Source organism: Harpia harpyja, chromosome 3 (genome assembly GCF_026419915.1).
Source record: "Harpia harpyja isolate bHarHar1 chromosome 3, bHarHar1 primary haplotype, whole genome shotgun sequence".
Lineage (NCBI taxonomy): Eukaryota > Metazoa > Chordata > Aves > Accipitriformes > Accipitridae > Harpia > Harpia harpyja.
This window is the reverse complement of record NC_068942.1, coordinates 64,570,367-64,594,247: the sequence shown is the minus strand read 5'-3', so window position 1 is coordinate 64,594,247 and position 23,881 is coordinate 64,570,367. Positions and strand designations below refer to the sequence as shown.

Here is a 23,881-nt window from a genome sequence, read left to right as displayed (position 1 = left end):
AAACTTTGTGCTGTACTTGAGTTTAGAAAGGCTGCATACTAACATTCATTTTAAATCCTTTAAAAAAAAATTTCTTAGCATCCCATAACTTTTTTTTTTTTTTTTGTAAGATCCAGCAGTGCTGGAGTGAAACATTCCATCCTTGAGCTTCTTCATGTAGATCATCAAAATTTTCAACATTATGCATTTCTTCTTCAGTACATGCAGCATACAGTGTGGTGAGCTCAGCATATTCTGAATATTGTCAGAAAACAATGGTGTGCTCCCTATACAGAAAGGGAAAAAGCTAATAAACAGTGTCACACAGCAACAAATCTACTTGGTCTGAATCCACCCTCTGTATTTGAATTCAGGGGAGCTACAGCGCTCTGTAACATGCAAGGGTCAGGAACTCCTGCTGCTGGCAGTACCCACTTCTACAGAAGCAGCATGCCAGTTCCACGCATACAAAAACTTTTGTGCCTCTAGAAGGGTTCTATGGAATTCATCATCCTCACTGATGCTGAAGCATATTTTCCATTCAGAAACAAAGCAGTCCGACTTTTTAGAACAAAATGTCTGATATCCAAGTTGCATTTGAACATAAACAAGATATGTAGACAGCTAGAGCTGTATAGAAAATGTTCATTAACAATCTATAATAAAAATCGTACCTGTCACTGAAGAAACACACTGTACAGTTCTTCATAGTATTGATGTGCTATAAACTATGAAATTTTCTTAATTCTGAAATGTTATAAGCAGATACATAGTTGTATTTTTTTTCTTTAAGCTTGGTAGAAGGACTCATGTATGAGACATTTGTGCCTTCATTTTTGACCAGGAGTATAGCAAAAAGATTGTGAAACAATAACACTAAAACCAACAATAACCTCTTTCTAGTATAACTAGCATCCGAACTAAATGAAAAAGGCATGCAGATGTGTACTTCGGTGTTCTTAATATTAAAGGTCTACCTATCAGAGCCACAATTATTCTAGGACTTCTGCCGACATTAAAATCTGCACTATAAACTTTCTGAACACAGTTTTAATTTTCAGTGCTATGGTAAATGCCTCAAGTCTTTGGGAACATCTTCTGTCCCAGAGGTCTGGGTTCATTGCAAATACGCAGTTTAAAGGTTCTGTTGTCACAGGAAAAATCCAAAATGTGGCTGTCATATGTGCAGAAGAAACTGCTACTGTCATGGGTTGTAAAAGGAATATTTCCTACTCCAAGTTGGACCTGGTATGGAGAGCAGGACATGTATAAAGGCATGGTCAGAATAGTGTATGGGTCATTGGTTGAAACAGAGAAGGCAAACCAGAACAGAATCCAAATGAAATGGCTGCCACAGCACACAGGGGAAAAACTTTGTCACCATAAATGAATAAAAAAGCAGATTGGTCTTGCAGAAAGTTGAGAAAAGCACTGAACTGAGGCTGGGCATATTTTACCCTGTATTACTATGCACTTGGCACTAGCATGTGCCTGAAGTTACTATACAGGTAGGAAAAAAAGTTCTGATTTTGAGCAATAGGTGTATGTACATAATGTGAATATGGACAAAGACTACGTGAGTGTGCATATACTTACCTTATACATGCTTATATTACATTTTTGCTCAACGTTTCTTATGGGAATGCCAGCATTTTGGACTGCTTTTTCGAAAGAGAAACTGCAGCCTAAGTAAAAAGTCACCATGTCCTTAAGTTGTTCAGAATACTCCTTTAGGCTTTTCAGTGATCCAGTACAAGCTCCATGCTCATATATTTTGTACTGTAGGCAGTCAGTTCTAGTGAAATAAGAAGTTACCACAGTTTTATTGTATGTTTTGAAAACAAGGTGAATTGTTTGAATTGACATTAACCCAGTATCAAACCACAAGATATAGCCTACTTTATCCACTTCTTTTCTTTCTAAGTAACAATGAAACAAACACATGCAAAAACCCCAGAACACCTTATTCTGCACAAAAACAAGCCAGTAAAGCAGAACATGTTAGAGTTTGGTATTTTTTAGGTTTTATAGGTAAATGTCGCTTATATATATCTTGCCTCAGGGCTTCAAAAACAACCAGCTCCCTAATAAGTCTTTCCTTCAGTGTTTACTACAGGAATACATCTTTCAAATTTCAGAGACTCTACAAGTATCATGCAGTCACCATGCCTGTGTTACTACCAAATAAACCAAAGGTAAAACCCTATTATTTAATTCTGCTGGGTCAGACTGCAAAACATTAGAAATTACACAAAATTTCACTTTTGCATTAGAGAAATACTTGTAATACTGACAATTACCATAACATGCCTCTCAAGAACAAGACGATCAGGGCTGTTCTACTCATGCATAGTTTTCATTCAAAGGTATAACTCCAAGAAAAGAAACTTGTTCAAAATGTACAACAGTGTAAGCAGGCTGTTCCCTGAAACCCTCCTAATCACCACCAGCATTCACTGCAGAACTTTGACAAGCAGAGTTGGTCTGTAGTTACCTGATATCAGAATCACTACTCAGAGAAGGACATTTCCAATCACCTGGTTTACTTCTGTACAGCAGCGGCAGAGGTCCATTATTTGCATGGCAAAACTTCTCAAAGTCATCAGCCAGGGACTTGTGCAAAATCACAACATTGGCCTGTTTATAGCCTGTGGAAGGTAGGAATGACTGGTTATTAATTCACCTTTTTGTTTGTGAAACAATAACTTTTCCGTATAGATTTCTTTAGACTGTCTATAAAAAAATTACCTGAAGGAAATTTTTGATTCAGAACTCAGTAATTAAACAACTTTTTGAAATGTTTTTAAAATCATAGCTAGATGTACTCTGTATGTGAAGTTGTTCACAGCTAAAACAGTTGGCAGCCATGGGTAGTACTAGAATATGAAGACAGCATAATTACTTTAAATTCATAGAAGTGTTTATTATATATAAACATAATTTATTACCTAAACTGGGAAATTAGTATTCTATAGGAAAATACTTTACTTTGCAAACGTTAGCACAGAGCCAAAGAAAGGCTATTACGTACCACACTTTCACCATTTTTTTCATTTAATAGCAAGCTATAAATCATTGCCGGTCCAACAGTAAACTCCTGGTATCTAGATGTTATGTAGCCCATTCTTTAGAGTTTGCTGGCTATGGCATTTTACTATGGGCTGCAATTTAAGAGACTTAATTACTGCTCAGGCCTGTCACACTCTCTCGCCTGTCTCACTGAATCTCAGTCATTTCTACTATTTCTAATTTAAAAAGCTAAAATGAACAGAACCGCTACACTTTCTTCACTTGGAATCAACTTTGATTTAAAAGGTTGTTGACTACTACCATGCAGTAGCTTCTAAAGACATTAACATTTTTGCAATGAGTGTTAATGAAGAAAGCTCACATTTATTTATCTAGCAAAAATTTATTTTCTGAACAGTAGTAGTTATTACCAATGCGATTTTAATTTCCTGCATGTAAACACCAGCTGTTCAAATACAGAGAGGAAATTTGGAGTCCAACTAGTCTGTGGTGTGTAAAACTGCCAATTAACAGTCCTTAACTCCTGTACCGATACTGTCTTTAAAACTTATTACTCTGTCTGATATCAGACAGGTGAGTAAAAAGCCTGCATAGAAGCTCTCACTGCCTTAAATACTGCGGTAGTCTGTCATCCAAGAGGCAATCATTTAGTTGAAATCAATGATCTGCCTTAAAAGGCTGTAGAAAATCAGCCAAATCTTAGTCTTGACCAAAGCTAACAACGAAATCAAGAGAAAATTCTATTCCTCATGGAAAAATGCAAAGCACAGGCTGAGGTAAGCATGTATTTGCATACTGAATGTGCCCCACAAACTGCTCTCTTGGGAGTACTCAGCACAAAAATTCATTTTATTACTAGCAAAAGTTACTAAATACAGAAACAGCTTCTTGCTAAATACAGAAATACATTTTTGTTAGATAAACATACTAAATTTACCACTGAATAAAATACTACATTCAGTTACCCCTCAACTTCATTCCCTGCTATCCATGTGAAATCCACAGGCACTTTCTACTTCGCTGGTGATATTCATGAATCCTTAAAATTATGGTTTTAGTCAGTGCATTCAACTTGGACAACACTGAATTTAAAATACTAGTCACAGCTGACAGACTGAATCTGTAGGTAACTTTCAGGAATTCTATAGAGTCAGGAAGCTTCATTTTAACTCTTTGACAACTTTATTATTCCTCCTGATAACTATCCTTACTTTCTTTACATATGAAAAGATATTTTTCCCTTCCCATATCTTCTTACATATATACTTGCATTATGTATCCATCATTATGAATATATTCACAAGCAATGCTAGTGAAGCTGGACATGCTGATCAACCCATGCATTACTTACACTCATGTTCCTATTCAAAGAATTTTAGGAATAGCTTTTAATTTCTTTGGTGAATGACAACGAGGGCAGTAAGAAGTAATTATTTCACTTGTATATCACCCAACAACATAGACAATTTTAAGGATTCTGAGAAATTCCAGTTACCCTAGTTTTTTTTAGTCTTTGCATAATGGAGTGGTATGCTTATGGCTAGAAGTCTAAACTTGTTTTGTATGTAAACAATACTTTTTTCAAATGTTAAAACTAACACATTTAAAACTACTGCAGCAATACATGCACTTAATACAGTTGGGGTTAAATGCAGATTATTAACATTGTAACATATTTTCCATTAGTATTTTTCAACTTATGTACTGATGGAAAAGAAAACCATAATTTTAAGATTCACTATGATTCAATATGACTCTTAACTTTCTTATGTTATAGTAATGCTACTACACACGGCTTTGTTGATAAGCTACTTGCAACGGTATTTTTAGTTATGTTAAGTTACATTTTAAAGTCGACCAGAACAATGACACAGACTTCTCTGCTTCTGTAAAAGTTCAGCTATAAGAGGCAAGATAGAAATCAATTTTCCAAAATGCCTTCAGTTATCTGAGTATAAAACTAATTTTTCCTTCCCCCTTATAATTCCCAGTCTTGCTGAGTCAGTAATTTCCAGCTTCTGCAACAAATGAAGCAGAAAACTACTTCTGTAACTATACATCTCTAATTCTTCCCCAAAGTGTATTCGATGTGCTAAGTAAAGCAAGGTCTCTGTGAAGAACATAGTATGTCATCCTACAAATGTGATAATAACATATGCAAGAAAAAAACAGATTTGGTTAAAGACTTTTCAAATATTTTCTGCATCCATAATTTCTCAATGACATAACTGGAAGCTGAGACATGCACTGCAAACATTGAAAACAAAGTCCATGTACTTTACACAGGTAGGATGATATGTTTTCTCTGACGTAGTTTTATAATTTAAGAACACAGTATCAGGTCCTTCAATGTGATTTCAAAACCACCCAAGTGACTTACGAACATAAGTCAACATTTTCTTCTGTTTCACTTCAGTGCTTTTGATATTCCTGCATTCCTTCACAAACAAGAAAAGAAAACACATAACTATGAATCTAAAATGGAGTCACTTTTGCACTGAGCGGTTAGGTTTATTTACCTTCTGCCATTCCAGAAGTATTACTAATACTCAGTCTGTTGCATCGAATTATTCTTCTTAGCACATGGGGAAGGAGAGATTTCAAGCCTCCTGTCAAAAACATCTCTTCAGCCTTAACAGAAAGATAATTATAAATTTAAACACAAAGCACATTTTTTTTTTTTTGACATTTTAAATTCTGATTTGCTGGAGAACTTAGCTTAAGTTTCCTCCTCGTGCTCCACCAAACTTATTATCACTGGGAAATACTAAGCTATAACCCAAAGGCAGATCAAAGTCAAAAGGTTATTTCACTGACATTATATGACTAAATGCAAACTGAATCTTTCAATAAACTAGCCAGAGACACGCACTTTAACATTTGGGATAAAATGCAAAGTTTTGCTCCTCTGTAATGTAAGAAACAGATTTCTTTCCTCCCTGATAAATATTCATTTCCTAGAGTATTCACTTTTCCAAAATTCACTGTAACTTTAAAATGGCAAAAGCACAAATGGATTAACCTACCAAGCTATAATCTGTAATATGACTTCTCTGTTCAAAATGCTTTTAGACAATCAGCAATGCAACCTTGCGGTAAAGAGAGAACCGTATTCAGAAAATGTCATTTTAATACATTCCACATGTATTATACTTTTCAAATATTAATTATGTAGAAGTGAATAGTCCTGTGGCTATTGCTTTTTTTCTGCAATCTAGTAAAAGTTCACACAAAGTCTCTCCCTCAACCTAAACCACCTAATAAGTAAAAAGAGTTTATTACATCACTATTAGGAAAAAGTAAAAGATAGCTCAGGGTAAAATAATAATGTGGCTGCTTATGATTTTAACCTTGGTCACTTTTAAGTAAAGAAACTGAACTATCCTCCAAATAATCAAATTACCAACCTCCAAGTTTTTCCTTAATTCAGAAGAAGCCATTCTTGATCTCATTCATAAGAAGTAATACGTATGATGGAAGCTGTGCTGCTTTTTTTTAAAAGATGCCAGTAAATTAATGTACAATGAGATGGTACAACCCTCTAGCAAAAGTTAACTTTTCTGTTAAAGGTCCACAGTTTTTGTACTATAACTATGATAGTACAAAGTTTCACTCTCACAGTGGAGTGGAATGTAAGTAAGTGAAACGCTTTATTGTGAAAATGTATACCTCTCAGCAACTCATACCTTAATTAACTTGAAGTAAAAGCAGTGATGTGTTTTGACCGAAATTATACTCTCATCATAGGCTGTCTGTCCAAAATGTTTCCCGAAGCTTGCAGAATTCTGAGAGATTAAGTTGGGGCACTGAAATTTAGAGTAAGCTTTGTATCTATTCTTAATTCTGAAATCTTTATATAACATTACCAGCCAAAAGAAATCAGTCTGGACTTTTTTTTCTGAACTCTAATGTACTACTTTCTAACTCTTCTCATCTTTTCTGCTTTTACATTATCACTCTGTATGCTGCAAAAAAAATAGTCTTCATTACAAAATAATGAACAATTCCAAACAGACACTTTAAAGATAACAAGAAATTGGATTTAGAAAAGTAGCTGAGCTCTAATCCAGGCCTACAAGTGTCAATTTAAGAGACGCTATTCTTACTGTAAAGAGAATTTCTAACACCAGTTTGGAATTATTCATTCAAGAGCTTTCAAATTAAATACAGTGATCCTAATAAGAAAGTCCAGATGTGTTCATTAGTTTCTTTCAGGTTGTTTTTCTGTATTTCTGAGCATCTTTGAAACCATCTAAATCATCTATAGGATTGATGGCCTTAAGAACTACTAGCTTACTTGGATTTGAAAGACAGTCTGAAGTTCAGGAAACTAGTCTGGGACAAAAGCTGTCTTCAACTAGGTATTTTATCACAAATGCCCTGGTCTGATGTTGGGCAAGCCTGATTCTCCCCTCATAAAGTATGTGCACAGTAGCAGAAATGGAAGTACCTATGAGATTTTATCAATAAACATTTAGGGCTCTAAAAGTTTTAGGTTCATATGACAGCAAGTGGCTAACAAGCTAGAGGACTGTGAGTATCAGTATCACTGAAATGTTGGCTGTAAGTACCTTACAGAAACGCTTGGGCTTGTAATTCCTATTTGTGAACCTAGCCCCTAGCTGCAAAGCAACATATATTGCTGATGACTGGTTAGGAAGTGAATAATTTGAACATTAACTTTGTATAAAAGCACTCTGATTCATCTCTTTCAGATGAGAGATAAAACTCACCTTATGACCATTTGCTATCACTAAAGTTCCTGTGGTGATTTTATAAAACTATAGTGAAAATCCAATAGGATTAACATTCTGAGTTATAACTTTAGACCACTGTATTTGCTATACAATATCAGTAATAGATTATACTGCTATTTTTCTTTATTAGTTGCTAAATTTGGAGAGGTGATTAAAAACTGTTAGATGCTCATAGTAAAACCTAGTTTTTGCTATTTGACTTCCTCAGGAATGGCTAGTTTCTATGCAGTATGTTATTTCCCTATGCTAGGGGGCATTGTCAGGTTTAGATTCCCCAACCATCTCTAGGACCTCCTGGAAAATCATTGGAACCATCATGACCATGGCCTGTTTGGAATGATGGGGAGAAGCACGATGATAACTCAGGTCTCACAGCATCTTTTTGACTTTGTCCCATCAGGATGCCTAATGAAATGTACAGCTTGGCTTCATGGGGCCCTCAAGTAGCACTCTAACTAAATGGTCTGGTACAGCTGTTAATCAGTTATCAGGATCTGTTCCATGGCAGAGGTTTTTCAACTCCTTTCATTTTGTTCTGAGATAGTTTCAGGTAATGGTAAGTATCAGTTATCTCATGGTGGTATGTTGGATCGTGATACAGATAAAGACAGGGTGCAGGATAAGTGTTAAAAAGCCCTTAAGAGAAGATGCTGACAGAGCTTATGAGATGGCTGTTGTGCCTGAAGGCATCCTATGTGGTGTCCCCTCACTAAGGGACCCTAAGATCTGGCTTGCCAGTCTGGGTTGTCTTTAATGGAATGAACCTCTAAAGCAGACTAGATATAGTCCTGGGTAACCAGCATTTGAAAATCAGGTCATTTACTGGCTGTGTAACGACAAACTTCATACTTAAAGCATCCAGTCTGAAAAAACACTTGTTCTAAGTCATTTTGCTCATATCAGGCTCCCTGACGTATAATAACAAAACCCAATATTGTAAAGGTTTGTAGCGCTGAAGTGTCAAGATCACTCCTGAAGAACCTTTTCTTAAACATTTGGTTCCGCATTAGAAGCACAACAAACACTTTTCTTTTTAAAGGTTTACATGAAGATTCACAGTATTTCATGTGTATTTTGAGTTTTACATACTGAACTTAAATGAATAAATATTAAAATATATTCCTGTCTGACACATTAAGATGGCACTTACCCACTAGTGGTTTATGGGCACTGCCATATCTTGAGCTGCACTTCCAGATCTTGACAAGGATGATGAAACTTCAAAGCTGGAAAGAGATGGTAATGTACAAGAAAGATCTATAAGAATGATGTAAGGAGGTGTATGATCTGACAATGATGGCGGTATGGCATATGCCCTATCAGTAGTTCAGAATAATGAATCAACTTCTCAGAAACAATACTGTATTGAAATGACATTATATTAAAAAGATAGATATATTCAGGAAAATAGTTAGGAAGTACAGATAAGTACCAGCTTTGGTAAAAGTTCTAAATGGATCTTGGGTCTGGTTTTAATAAGTAACATAAAATTGTTAGGTAACATCTTCATTTAATATATATCTGTGTAGTACCACTCCAGTAAAGTTAAGCAGATACATACTACCTGATTAATTTGGCCCAGCTGATTTGCAAAATATCTCATTACCTAGACAACAACAATTTTCAGGAAGGCCAGATTTGGAGGGTGAATATTTTTTTTTATTCAGAAATTGTGATCAATTGTTGCCATGTGAAGCTCTAAGTCATTAACCATTTCTACATGCTGTTCTCAGCGCACTGGTTGAGTATGGGTGACTGTGTGCAATGAGGTGCTGATCTTTGCTAAGGTGATTGGAATGGGACTGGTTCTAAGCCTCATCTTTATAACTGACTGTAAAGAATATGCTCTATTTCCCCTGAATCCTACAGCTCATGCTAGGAAAAAGGCATGTTGAGAGGAATGTTACTTTATCCTGTTAAAAAACCCTGCTGCTCTCAAGAGGCATACCCTTGCCTGTCATATCACTTAGAGATTCACTAGTTTCTATCTTTAAGCCTTGTCTGCTAACAAAGTTAGTTACTGTATATCAAGGTAAGAGTTAAATATTCAACAGTAATGCTTGGAAAAAGTGACCAATACCATCCACCTTTGACAAATAATCTGCAACCCAACATGAAGCAAGAAAAACGCAGTTCCAGACAAGATTTAATAAAGAGGTTGCCTTGTCTCTCAGATGACTTGTATGATGGGCAGAGTAGCCTCTTTGCACCACCCTACTGTTTGTGTGTCCCGGGCTACTTGTTACCTCCCTGTTTCTTTTGTCTACAGTGGGCCTCTGTCTCTGCCTTTTTCCTCCCTGAGCTCAGACCTCTATCTCCATAACTCCAAGTTGGACTGACCTTCGTAGGGCTTGCTTCCTTGGTTTGTCTGACTGCATCCTCTGGCAATATGGGAGTTTGGATGCCTTTTCTCCTCTCACCAGCTCTTTTCAATTTATGTACTTGCTGTATCTCTCAATTGCACCTTAAACTCTCTCTCAATTTTCAACCTTAAATAAGCTTTTCCTGTTCTCAGTCTGAGACAAAATAATCTAACTTCAGAAATCATAAAACACAACAAATGCACAAATGGTTTCCTAGACTCGTAAGATGCAGACTCCTCTGAACCTCGGTATCTATACCTACATGTAGAGAGAGATATATATCCCCCTTTAATATTACAGATAGGCTTGGATTAAGTATAGTTTTACTAATTATTTCCTCCTTAATTTCTGGCAGCAGAACCACCAACTAGCCTTGCAAAGTTATGTATCTTTACATTAAATTGTTGATTGAACTATAGTTTATAATGCATTTTTACAATCTGCAGAGCATAATCTCTTTAGAGAAAAAGAAGGAAGTGCAGTAAGTGAAATATTTTGTATTATCTTAGAACTTTCAAAATGAAAAAGCAAATCTGTAAATTTCACAGATATTTAAATATGAGCATAGATTCTTTACAGGCCCACATTGTAAATTATTCATTACCCAAGAAAATGGAAAAATGTCATTAAAGTGTCAGGAAGATTACACTTTGAGATGCCGTGGGTGTGTCCATACCGCTGTGCTAAACCACACCAGATGAAAATGAATCAAAAAAATATATAATAACACAAAAGGATTAACACATCCTTCAGAATTGTCAGTGTGACTGCTTTGCCTTTACATGTGTCAAGTAAATTAATGAAATAAAACTAAAAACATATCGTATTTGTGGTTTTAAAAATGGATCACCTGAGAATAAACAGCCTGTAAAAAGTACTGCTGATAAGGGTGACAAACAAGTTGGTTTGAAGACTGCAAAGTAGTTAATAACAGTTTCTGATGTCACAGATTACAGGTCTGTTACTCCAGTGTTACTGATACACTAATAAGAATATGGTTTAATGCAGTGACTTTTCAAAGTGTAATCTAGAGACTTGCTTGCAAGGAACCCAAAGACTCTTAAGAAATACAATCTTGCATTGTTTATATCACTTTTGCCCTATTTCCAGTTTAAAGTTTGATAATAAGAATGGGTGGTGGCATGTACAGGTTGATTGGCCAAAAAAGTGCAGGAGTCGCCACTTAACACTGCTGGGCAGGTTTTTTTAGATACTGTCACGCAGATAGCTTACCCAAAGCTACTGCTGCACTAACAGGAACAGCAGGGTAACTTGAAACATGAGCCAGCCCATGGGCTGCCTTTGCTGATACATAATGGCAAGTAATCTAAACTAATTATAATCTAACAAACCCTTTGTATACTATGCCTTGCCCTAGTATGAATATGGTTACAGAGGTTTGTTAACGTAAACATGGTTTAAAATGACCTGCTGCTTAATGATCAAGCTGATTTGAAATTCTGCCAAGAGACTTCTGTGAAAAGCACAAACTTCTCTGAAAATTTACTCCATTTGATTTTTCCAGCCAGGCCTCTCATTTATACTTGTGATGTTTTATTTGAAGAATCAATTAATGATCCTTTTTTTCCCCATCTGCTATGAATCATTTCAGAGCACAGAAGTGCTTTGTGTATCATTCCAAAGAGGAAGTGCTTTGTGTATTTTCAGACAGCGGCTCATCCAGCGAATTAGGATTTAACTTTACATTTGAAATACAGGGTATTTGCCTTTGAAGTTTATGCACCTTTAGATGAGGGCTGCAAATAGAAATTTAAATTAGTTTCCATTTGTGTTCACTCTGCTGCTTAAAGCAGCTATCCTATACTCAAGATCCTGCAGATTGTGTCAGGATGAGAAACTGATGATAGAATCAATGTATTTTTGATGCAATCTTGTTTATTTGCAAAAAAAAAAAAAGACACACGACGTTTAGTCTTTCCCAGTATATTAATAACAAATAACAGAAAGCAATTGCCAGTTCCAAAGCAGCCATTTCAGACAGCGCTGCGTGTTAGTGTGACATGTCTTGCACAGGCTCCCTGAACTTCCACCACTGCATTTGTAATATTTTACACTGCTCTGGGACAGAATAAATTGTTTCTCAGATCGAGAAATATGGGCAGAGACTAGTCAATAATTCACAGTGGGGCCCTGCCCTTGCATGGGCACAATCTATGCAAGATCTGAGCTGTTTAGGCTTTTTTATCCTGCAAAGGATGAGGCCTCGTGACTTCATGCACCCTTCCAACTCCTTGGGTCATATCCTAATACCTGCATACCCTGCCCCATCATCTTACAAAAACACATGACCAAGAAGCTTTGGAACAGCCACCTCATTTACGTGCACCTTTGGCAAGATACGGTACACACCTAAGAGGAGACAAGGACCTTTATTGAGATTTAAAAATGCCACTTTCATGCCATTGACTTTGCTGACAGGAATACTCACCAGCTGCTGTAAGAAGAGACAGCAAACGATCTACCAGAGGTGGTTTTCCTATACGATGACAAGAAGTGCTTATTCAAGAAACTGAAAAAAAACCACGAGGGTGGTATTTAAATATAGTTTCCCAATCTACACTGAGCTACAGAAGATCTTTAAAACTGCTCCACAATTCTCTGGGCTGGGTCCAGCCACCAGTTCTCTGCCTTGGTCTCTTCTGTCACTGAGACAGCCCAAGGATGCAGGAGGACTTTGCCTGCAGGCCACCAATGCCAGCCTCTCTCCTGCCCTCTGAAGCAGCACTGGCCAGCTAGCAGAGTACTGCACACGGGAGCCAAGGTGATGAGTATTGGCTAAATAAAAATTGCTAAAGTAAGGAAAATTTTTCTTCCCAGTCTTACTTATGCAGAATGAAAGTGGAAGTCCATAGGACAAAGTACAGTGACTTGTACTGCTTTGATTGCAAGGCAGCAGCCACAGGTACTTATTTTGATAAGAAAGTATGTCACTGCCTAGGTTACACCCAGTCATATCATGCATGGTCAAAGGGCTGATGGGGTGCCTGTTCCTCCCAAGGATTTCCATCTGGAGGTAAGCAGGTGAGCGATGTTCTGCTCCCTATGCACCATAAAAATAGTACCATGCTCCCCCCAAAAGTGCCATGCTCCTGCTGTCAGGTCATTCAGGCTACCCCCAGGATTATGCCATTTCTTTTGGGTTCACATGTCTGCCAGCAGGTGCTAAGTTACTGCATCCATTGCTCCTCACCAAGCAATTCTCCTCAGATATGCTCACTAAAGAATGATTGCAGCCTATGTATTTACACAAAGATAAGTGTCCTTGAAATGTGGGTGTCTCGGTAGGCTGTGTCTGGGGAACCTCCAGTGAATTGTACCTCTTCAAACACTATCAAGAGCAAACATCTTTGCCTCCACAAATACCTCTGATGGAGAGATACTGACTTCTGTTGTTCTATTGCTTCCTTCAGCTTAGACCAAGAAGTACTGTGAACAGCTCAAAAGGACCGAGCATCATTTCCCTGATGGAACTCCTGGCTTAAGCAGTACTATTTGGATAACCAGGTGAATCAATGGCAGGCTCAGCAAGAATATCTCACTGCAACTTCCAGGAGTAAGTGTAGCTAAAGTACTGTTAGCAACTGTGCTATGTGATGGCAAATGGTATGCACTTGGACTGTTATTTTATCTTGGAGCATCTGTGCTGCCCACATATTAAACGTTAATCTGCATCAAGGATGCCTGGACATCTTTGTTCTGCAGCATCCATTCCAATTGGAAAGGCTCCCTGAAGTTTCACTGCTGCACTACTAAGTTTTCATTACTGCATACCTGACAACTGTGGTACTGTGTGGCAACTATAGTTGCCATGATGATCTGGAAACTGCCCTTGATGGTCCGTTTGGTGCAGCCAGGCTCCTGCAGACACATCTGCACTCTGCCTGCAAGAGCTCAGGGCCTGACTGACCAACACTGAGTAGAGCAGCAGCATGATGAAAAGGAATAGCGATAAGCAGTAATATCCATCATCAGACATATACTCTAAGGCTGACAATGACCACAATCCCTATAGAGAAGAGAGTGCTGCTTTGTCCCTAGTGAAGATGCCCAGGCTCTAGAAACCACAGATGTTACGTACTTATTTGGTAGACTGCATCACAGAGCCCATAAATCATCAAAGACAATGTTCACCATCCTTGAACTTGTGAATGAGAACTTGCAGAATTAGTGAGTTATAATCCTGAACAGACAAAGCCCCTTGTGATGGGACCCAAATGAAGACCTGTACATCATTCATAGCTCTTCCTCCACTGCCTATACAGAGACAATATAAGACTCTATGCCATGTGAACCTCTGAGGACCTCAGCTTGGCAGTAACATGAGGGGTGGAAGACCTGGACAATGTGGCAGTTCAACCAAGCAAATGAGAGTGTTGCTACACTGACCTGATTGTCCAGTCATCTGTAGGAATCAGGAATGAACTAGTTTTATAGACAAATGGCAATCACACTGACCATGGGAAGAGAGGTTCTGCAAGCAGTGTGTTGGTGCCCCCAGTTGCCCTTTCCGTTTCTGAACTCGTAAGTAATTCAAGACCAGCATATGATGTAATCCCACTGGGCAACTGTCCTCATCCACCAGAATAATCTTTGACAAAGCAGAGAATGAGTTACCCTATAGCCATAGGCTGCAATGGTGCCTACTGTCTAGAAGAAAGATGGGCATTATGTTCTGAAAAGGAAATCCCCAATTACCTTACACTTTTAAATTGAGGGAAAGGATACAGACCTTTATCAAACTGTCCTGGATAGCCTCATTCCACAGCATATGGATGTTTCTGATGTGGACAGTCTATCGTGGTATCCTCAGAGCGTCACCTTTGGTGGCAGCAGCACCATGGCTGTGCAGCAAGCGCAAGGAAGAAGTTTAGGAGCTCTGCTAGGCTTAGGTCCTAACACAGGTCATGTGAAGAACTTCTCATATAAGTTTCTGGTTACAGACTAGATCAGGTATCAGATGACTAAATGCTGTCACTCTGTTAGCTATTCAGTGGCTTATACAATACGGTACTGTGTTCAATGCAGTTACAGCAGAGTGAATATCTCAAACCGCTGCCTTCATGTGCAGTTTCAGCAGAGAACCCAAGATGTTGAAAAAATGCACAGTTCACCTTTCTAGCTCATAGAATTAATCCTGAACTTTTACTGCTTTTCTCTATGTTCCGTGGGTAAACAGAGTAAAACCTGTAGGCCTATCACCCTCATACATTTTATCACCGTTAAAATATTTTTTTTTAAAAAGCGGCTCATTGTTAAAGAGATGACTCATAGTGCTGCAGCATCAGTTAGCTGACTTGAAAGAGATGTTAATGTCATCATTTTGATTTTCATTACCAAACAATAAGAAGGTAAGGGCTGAAAATGTGTTACACATCTATCACCTCATTTTATATTTTTAAAATATAAATAAGCTACAGAGGTTGGTGTATCTTGGTGTGCTCTGCTTCCAAAATTCCATTTTAATACAGATTTGAACCCATATTTTGTATAGAAGCAACACAGAACAAAATTTAAGCTATTACTATTTTTTGTTTATTTATTTATTTAGGGTTTTGTTCCCAGATACGGTTGAGGTAATATGTGTAAAACCTTGTCTCAGAGCTTACAGTTTAAGCCTCAAACCTATAGTACTTCCATGGATATAAGTAACAGAGATAAGTAGATAAGTAGTCCTACAGAGTTCAAGGACAGATGAAGTGCTTAAACATTTGCTGTCTTGTACTGCACCTGTGTAATTGTTTGCATACAAGCCATATAACATACACAGATCTGAGTAAAGAAAGATGTGACAGAAAAGTTAGTTTAAAGTAAAGACAGAAAAAGTTATAAGCAATACAAATAAGCAATACACGTGCTTTTTATAAACACGTGTATGGAACAAGCTAACAACCTTGATATAAAATAAGTTATAATTACTATTGATGAACCATACAGTTCAGAAATAAGGTTTAGCTCTTTTTTTTTGTCTGCTTAGCAACTATTGATCCTTTTTTCTGTTTTCTCTATACATGCCAGATAGGTAATTGCAATAATGTACCTTAAAATTCCATAGCTTCTACTCAGGAGGTGCTTCAAGATACTAAGTTTTGAATAAACATTTTTATTCTTGGATTTTTTTCACATAACTTATTACATATCCTAAGTATGGGGAGTGTGCTAAGTTTTCTTTTATTTTGTTTTCAAATGGGAAAAGACTCTTGGCTTGTTTGAGCATTAGATTTTGACCTGGCTGAATTTTCTTCCTTCTCTGAAATGGATTTTCACTTTCCATTACATCATAGTGCCTTAAGAGTTTCATGGTGTGGATTAATGCATGAATAAAGTCCAAATAATTAAAAATATTATTACAACAGTATTCTTCAGAAGATAGGATTAAAGCTACATCAAGCCCAGTATCCTGACTTTCATAGTGGCCAATAATGCATACCTAAGGAAGAATTTAAAATCAGAGCAAACACTGACAAAACTTAGCTGGTATATCCTTTCAGCCTTCCATGACCTGTGGTTCAGGAACTTCGGAGCCAAGGGTGATTTCTTTGTTTGTAGAGGTTAACGTAAAAGCTTTTAGCCAAGTGGACTTTATCCCATGTAACTGCAGTTTGCAGCATATCATATGGATTCCAGTAGCTACCTCCTAAATTAATTTATTTGGGGAGCTGTCTAGATGCAAAATCCAAGAATTTTGCAGGGATTGTTTTATTAGGATTCCAGTTCCAAAGCTAATATATTTTAAAGTAACTAAACTATGTTTATATTAGAATGCAATCTACAAACACAGACATTCCTTTAATCCTAATTCCATAACATCCTCTTGAGCCAAGCATCTTAGAAGAGTGTTCCAAATACAATTAATTAGATATAACCGACAAGATCTTCTCCCAAAGAAGGGTCAGACTACACAGTATATGCAGTGAAAAAAGACAAGACAAATTAAAAGCACTCAGCAGCTTGCATTAATGGGCTCCAAGTCTAAATGTACAATTAAAATAGAGCATTCACATTTGCAAAAAATGAACTGTGAAAACCTATGGGGTTTGTCTCCAAAAGATCAGTTAAATGTGTGGGGTTTTGATTGTGGAGGAAAGGGACTAGTGAGTTTGGTTCAAACTTAGGCCTATTTAGCTAGCTTCTCTTTTAATACGATTAGTATGAAGACACATTTTTGGGACCACCTAGAATTTTCAAAATGGAGTATTCGGGATCAGCATTTCTGGACAGAAGAAGAAAAATCTACAAAACGCGTAATTGCTCAGTTACTTGGAAATAAAAAGAAACAAAGAAAAATCATATAGAGCAGGGTATATTGTATGATATACTGCTATATCATACCTGTCAGGGAGTAATTTTAATAATACACAAAGAGGGAAGAATATTATCATTTGAATAGAGGCTAAAGGTGTTTCTCACTACAGAAAGAAGAGAGAGGATTTTCATCAGCTAAAAGGAAGATGAACAGGCATCAGTTACTAGAACCTGCTATGATTTCAGTCAGACTGATGAAACAGTAGAAGACTGCTATTAAAAAAAAAAGTTGCTACTACTAAAACATTTGAAAAGATAATGGTAGCTAATGACTTTCAAACTCCATTCTCTACTGACAGATTTCCCTAATGGAAATCTCTTTTCTCGTAATACTTCTCTTTGTAAATGAACTGACTTTGACACAGAAAGTTTGGTATACAAGGCTAATTTTGAATCTATTAAGCACTTCAGACTGCAGATATATGAGATATACAATCATTGTGTCCATGGGAAAACTGTCAGAAATAATGCAAATTCACTGGAGCATGAAAATAGAAGACTGGAAAAAAGTAGACTTTCTTGCTTGACATAGAAAATATAGTTTACCAGAAGGCATATAAAAGAATAAGAAACCATTTATAAAAATTAGCAAATCTGTGTCCTCCTGATGAAACAATGAACATGCTTTTTTTTTTTTTCCCCCCATTTACTGGGAAGTTTAAAAACTAAGCATTCTAAGTAGCTTCAGTTTGGAAAATATTACACAATATTTTCCACTCCTTTTGAAGAAGGAAACCATTGTGATCAGTACTTGGTTTCAAACTCTAGGCAAAAAAAAGTGTGTGCATATATATATAATACATATGCATTCATTCCATGGTTGATCATATAAAGCAAACTGTTCTTAATTAAAGACTGTTATTTCAAGACTGCATAAATTAAACAGAATAAAAGACAGTCCAAAATGAATATCTTATAGTTCAAAGAATAGAGTGATCTGTATGTGACTTTTCCATGGTTACTAAGTATACAAAAGAAAATATGCAAAACAAAGCGTATTAAGTGGGCATCATTTAGGATATAATCTATGTATATTAAAAATAGCTAAGAATATTAACAGAAATGCACCACCTTCAGTGACCTTGCGTTCATGAGCTCTGCCGAACTCACACATCTCAAATGTCTTTCTTAAACAGGAGTAGAGAGGATACCATGCTTCTAAGTGGTCCATTTTGTTCCCAACAGACATGTATTTTTGATGGACAACCAATTTCTGTCCTTTATAGTAATTATCAGCTTCAGTGGAAAAGTCAAAGTTTTCCCAGTTTTTAGTTGTGCTCTAAGGGCTTTCATCATAGTACATTAATGAGAAATTTTGGTGGGCACCTTTTTGTTCTAGGTCTGTACATTGCTCAGCACAAAGGAGTGCCAATCTATAGCAAGGGCTCTCCAGCATTACTGCAGTGTGATGTAATCTCTTACCTGCACTGAACACTTGTCCGGTGACTAAAAGCATAAGCATATGTTTTCAATTATAGATTGGAACTTCTGCTGAAAATAACCTCAATACCTATAAAATAACATTTAAAATTAATTAATTAGATTTTTTTGTAATAAATCAGAATACATTTGTGGTTTCTTTGAAACAGCTTATGAATATTGTAGGTAACTTGACTGCTGGGATATTGACTGCATGAATATGTGGACTTAACAGGTAGATGCAAGACAAGCAGTATAGACAAGAGAGAAGCCTCTCTGAAGTAAATAGCTAAAGATCAGCAATGAACATTCTATGAGCAGGGGATAGTAAGTTTATTAATAAGATGGATAGGCAGATTTTCTGTAAATGTTTTGGTTTTATTGTTATTCTAGACAAGGCTCTGTTTTAGTAAGACTACATGATTTCTATATTTGTCACTTTTAAGACTCTCAACAGGAATAAAGTTTCCAAAATCAAACAGAACAACCAAATCAATAGGGCCAAAATAGATTGAATTGTAGCCCAAATCTTCAACTATGTAAGAGGATGCACTGTGAAGTTTCAACCCAGAGAGGTAAAAGCATTAAAAGGAAGAGACAAGTGATGATGTGCAGATGTGTAGCATCACCTGTAACTATGACAATAACATCCTTGACTCTGTAACTAAAGACAAATGAATGTTGCTGCTACTGTAGCAGAAGCAGGGAGTGGGGGGGGGGGGGCTGCTCTCCTGGGGTGTGTGGGTGGGGTGAGAAGGCATTTACTTCTGCAGAGAGAGAGAGGCACTGGGAAGATTAGGCAACTGTTGCCTTAGAGGAGGAATGATTACTTTTTCATGGGATATCTGAAGTCAGAAAGGGTACATAAAAGGCTACAGAAAGCATGGTCCTGGTCTGGCTTGAAACACAAGATTAAATAAGGGATTAACACTCGCTCTGTGTTTGTCAAAAGCAGGGAGAGACTCATGATTTTTGCAGAAATCTCCTTCATCTCCTCCCTATATATCTATCAAAGGATAGCACGGAAGAACTGCAGTGGGTTCATGTCCAATCCCAAAGGATTTATAATTCTGTTGCTTTGGTACTTGCTATCCAAAAGCAATTATTTTGTCTTATGTATAAACCAAACCAGTACCTCGTGCATGTCCACTGTCTTCAATCACATAGCTTTCTAAAGAAAAATACTGCTGCACAGTGGAACAGTTCAACCAATTTATTATCTAAAGAAAAATACTGCTGCACAGTGGAACAGTTCAACCAATTTATTATCTAAAGACTTAGGAAAACAATGGAAAGCTTCTCACAACAACTCACTACCACCCAAAACCAAATGCTTTGATGGGAAGACACCATAAGGCCACATTGCAGATATATGTTACTCAGAGAACAAGTGATTAAGTTGAAGTCATGCCCTAACTTCTCTGCATATTGTAATTCTAAGAATCTGTGGAGTTTGCCTCATTTGACTTCCCATATTGAAGATGCATCTCACTAGAGCCGTAGGAAGGCAGCACTGAGTCCAATGGGAAGCTAATCACTTACTACAGAGTTTCTGTAATGACTTGGTGGATTTGGTGTAATAAAATCTGGTTGAATAGGAATGTGTTCTTTTGAAGCTGGATAGAGATGTGGTATTAGTGTAAATCTTCATTAAATCCCAGAAAATGCTGTGGGGTGAGGGGGTTGAAGTAGCTTAGAGGTAACAGAGTTATTTACAATGTCAATATTCTGCACTGCTGTAATGTTCCCCATCAATATGTTAACAAGCAGTCACAACAGAAAAGTAAATTTGAATGTGACATGTTGTAAGGAGGAGGATGCCAAACCCCACTCTTAGCCAGGCTTAAATGACAGCCAAAGGAAAATTGCTTAATGGGACACTTCTTTGCATAGAAGTCTAACACTTCAGAGGAAATGCAAATCCTGAGGAATTTACAAAAGGAGTGTAAAATGCCTTCTGACCAACTGGGGTTTTGATATCCTGTTGAAAGACTGTCACAGCAAACACTTCACATTAGAAAAGAGGTGTATTGAAACTGAGGGTTCTAACATCTAAATAACCTAGTTTTCCCCTATAAGCCCTTTACCTAAGAAAAATGAAAGAAATGAGGCTGTGCATGGATTACTGAAAGCTCAAAGAACTGCTAGTACCCAGTGCATAACCTGTACCTACAGCAAATATTTTACTGGACATTTTGAGGTGGGGGGACTAGTGCTTCACATTCTGGGTTTGCCTATGAAATAGGGGCAGATCCAACAAAAGCATGGAGGAGATAAAACGTAACAATTCTTCACTCTCTTTTTTAACTAAATCATTATGGGTCATCAGATGAAACTAGCAAATGGCAAAGTCAAAGCAAACAAATGGAGGTCTTCATTCATAGACTGCATAGTTAAACCTTAGAAGGTTCTTATAAGTTTGTCGTGACACTAAACAGCTGCTATTGGGCAGTGCTGGAGATGGGATGCTGAGCTAGACATACTCAAGTTTCTATCCTGTATCTCAATAAATCAGCGTGGGATGAAAAATTTAAGAAAAACAGTAATGAAATGATAGAACTGCTGAGTACCAGTTACCAGTTAGCACTAGTCCCAAGTCATACAGTTTACAGTACCAGTGTCAATTATGCAACTTCAGTTAAAAATCCCCATTTTTTCACATGTATTGAAAATTTGTAATTTGTTATTACAGATACTGGTTTTACTACCTGATTTTTCACAGTAGTATTTTATATCTGGTGTGTGTTCCTGGAATCATGTTTATCTAGTGTTTTTATAATCCACTTTATTTTTTTTTCATTCTTTAAAACTAAAGGTAATCTTTCAGATCTTTCGTCAAAACAATTTCCTGGTCCTTTTAAAGAAGTTTTTAGTTGTAATGCTGCTTATATTAAATCGTATTTTATATTATACTATGTTAAGAGGTGTCTTCCAGTCACCTGATATAGTACATGAAACTAATGAGAGTTTTCGTATTTTGTCTGAGGAGCTCCAAGTTCCTTCTGAACTCCAGGAGATATACCACCTGAGTCTGGAATACATTTCTCTTAATTTATCCATCTGTTTAAAAATTTTCTCTTCTGTTATTTCAATTCATGAGACCATCTTATCTTTTTAAATTTAAAAGAGTAGGTTCAAAATCAATAATCATACAACTTTTGTCAAGGTAAAGGGAAAAGGAAAAAATGAATCTCTGCAATATTGTTCACTTCATTAAATCTCTTTTTGCTCTATGGTAATTTAACAGATGCAATATCTTTAAATATGTCAGTAGAAAAAAAGTTGTGGAAATGAAGTTCTTAGTTTTCATTTATGCTTTTCAAAAACTGCCTTTCGCCCTTCATTTCACGTGGCACTTCTTGTCACCTCCTTTTCAGTACGCTCTCTTTAAGAACTACAATGCATACCTTTAAGCTCTGCCATTTAATCACTTTTTTTCTCATATTTTTGTCTCCTTCTTTGGGGGTGGAAAGCAGATGCATGGCTTCTGCAACTATCAGGATGTACTCATGGCCTCCATGCTGAGTTAAACGTTTTAATTTCCTCATCTCTAGCTTTCAGATCATCTTCATTAGCTTCTCCTTTCTAAAGTCCCCTTCTCCAAAGTTTACAGTCACTTTTCAAAATAGTGAGAATTCACATGTGAGTCTTCTGAAAAGGATTTTGAGTTTAATTACACTGCAGTCAGTATTACTCAGAGGTTTAATGATACCATTATGTAGAACAGCCCTCTGTGTTTCTTCCAACAAATTTGAAAATAATTTCAAATTATTGTGAGTGAGGATTAGGATCCAAAAGTCAATTCTTGCTATTAACTAGAAATTCCATCTCTGCCTAACTTAAGCATTTAAAAAAAATGAAATTAAAAAAAATTGAAATTGAAATAAACCCCTATTTCTGTTTTAATAGATGCTGCTTCCTTTCCCCTCTGGACAGTCTTCATTCATTTTCCTTTTCCTCATCAGAAACTGAGTAACATAACAAATATTTTTATTGTTTCTTTGTTATAGCCATGTAGATTTTTAATAATTAAACTTTTGAAAGTGTTGTCTGGAATAGTAGTTTTAACTGTACTGTAACTGAAGAAAAAAAAACAAATGAATTTTCAGTGAAGAAATGAATGCTAACTGAAACAGGACTTAAGTTTAATCAAAGATGTAACCCTAGAGTCAGTAACACATCTTCATTTTTATGCACGCTTTCAAGAAACGATCCATTTCCTGACAGAGTTGTACCACTTCCGTTAAAGAGAATTATTAGGCTTGGATGCTTAGCATAACTTCTCCTTTCATGGTAAGACATTAAGTGGTTTTAGAGAGATAAAACTGTTGGCCAGAGCAGTTTAATACAAAAATGCTTTAAACAGCAAATTTACCTACCCAATCTACTTTTCTGATAGTTATCAAGCACAAAATGTTCAATTGCAGATTTAAAAAAAAAAAAAAAAATCACAGAGAATATATGTAAACTAGAACTAATACGGTACTAAAATCTCACACAAAAGCTGCTTCATGTCATGACTCTCTTTCACAGGGAGTCCTTCCCTAAATTCATTTCTTGGTTTCCAAAATTTGATGCTTTTTTTCCCTTGCTGTGCAAATGTTCTCCATGGAGTGATTAAGGGGAACATTTTGTATCATCTAGCTTTCCAACATTTGTACTTTGAAAATAACACCTATTTCTGTAACAATTCAATGACCATAAGAAAGTGCCAGACGCCTCCAACACCAGCTCCATAGAAACTACGTGTTTCATATGCAGCTCTTCTTCAGAAAGTAAATCAAGTACCTCAAAACTGTCAAGCAGTGACACCCTGGAAGGATGCAGCTACAGCACTCATTTTCTTCTTTCTTTCTCTCTCTCTCTCATTTCCTCTCAGAAGTCTGTACACTGAGCATTTCAATTTCACCTCAGCCCTCAAACCAGCTTGGCACACCACCACTTTTAGAACCGAAAAGGAAATGTTGTGACACTTTTTCTTAAATGAAGTTCAATAATATCTTTCCATGT

The 23,881-nt window shown here is 36.7% G+C and overlaps 1 protein-coding gene across 1 annotated transcript in view; it reads right to left on the bottom strand.

The window, feature by feature from the left end:
- The window catches only part of DGLUCY (D-glutamate cyclase), a 53,484-nt gene that overhangs the window by 25,929 nt on the left and 3,674 nt on the right, over positions 1–23,881 (bottom strand). Inside the window, exons 3-7 of the mRNA XM_052783722.1 lie at positions 8,917–8,992; positions 5,529–5,640; positions 2,474–2,627; positions 1,556–1,774; positions 411–502 (exon numbers count right to left, since the gene is read on the bottom strand). Of these exons, the coding sequence (XP_052639682.1) occupies positions 411–502; positions 1,556–1,774; positions 2,474–2,627; positions 5,529–5,631 (568 nt within the window). The 5' untranslated portion in view covers positions 5,632–5,640; positions 8,917–8,992. The remainder of the gene's footprint in view (positions 1–410; positions 503–1,555; positions 1,775–2,473; positions 2,628–5,528; positions 5,641–8,916; positions 8,993–23,881) is intronic.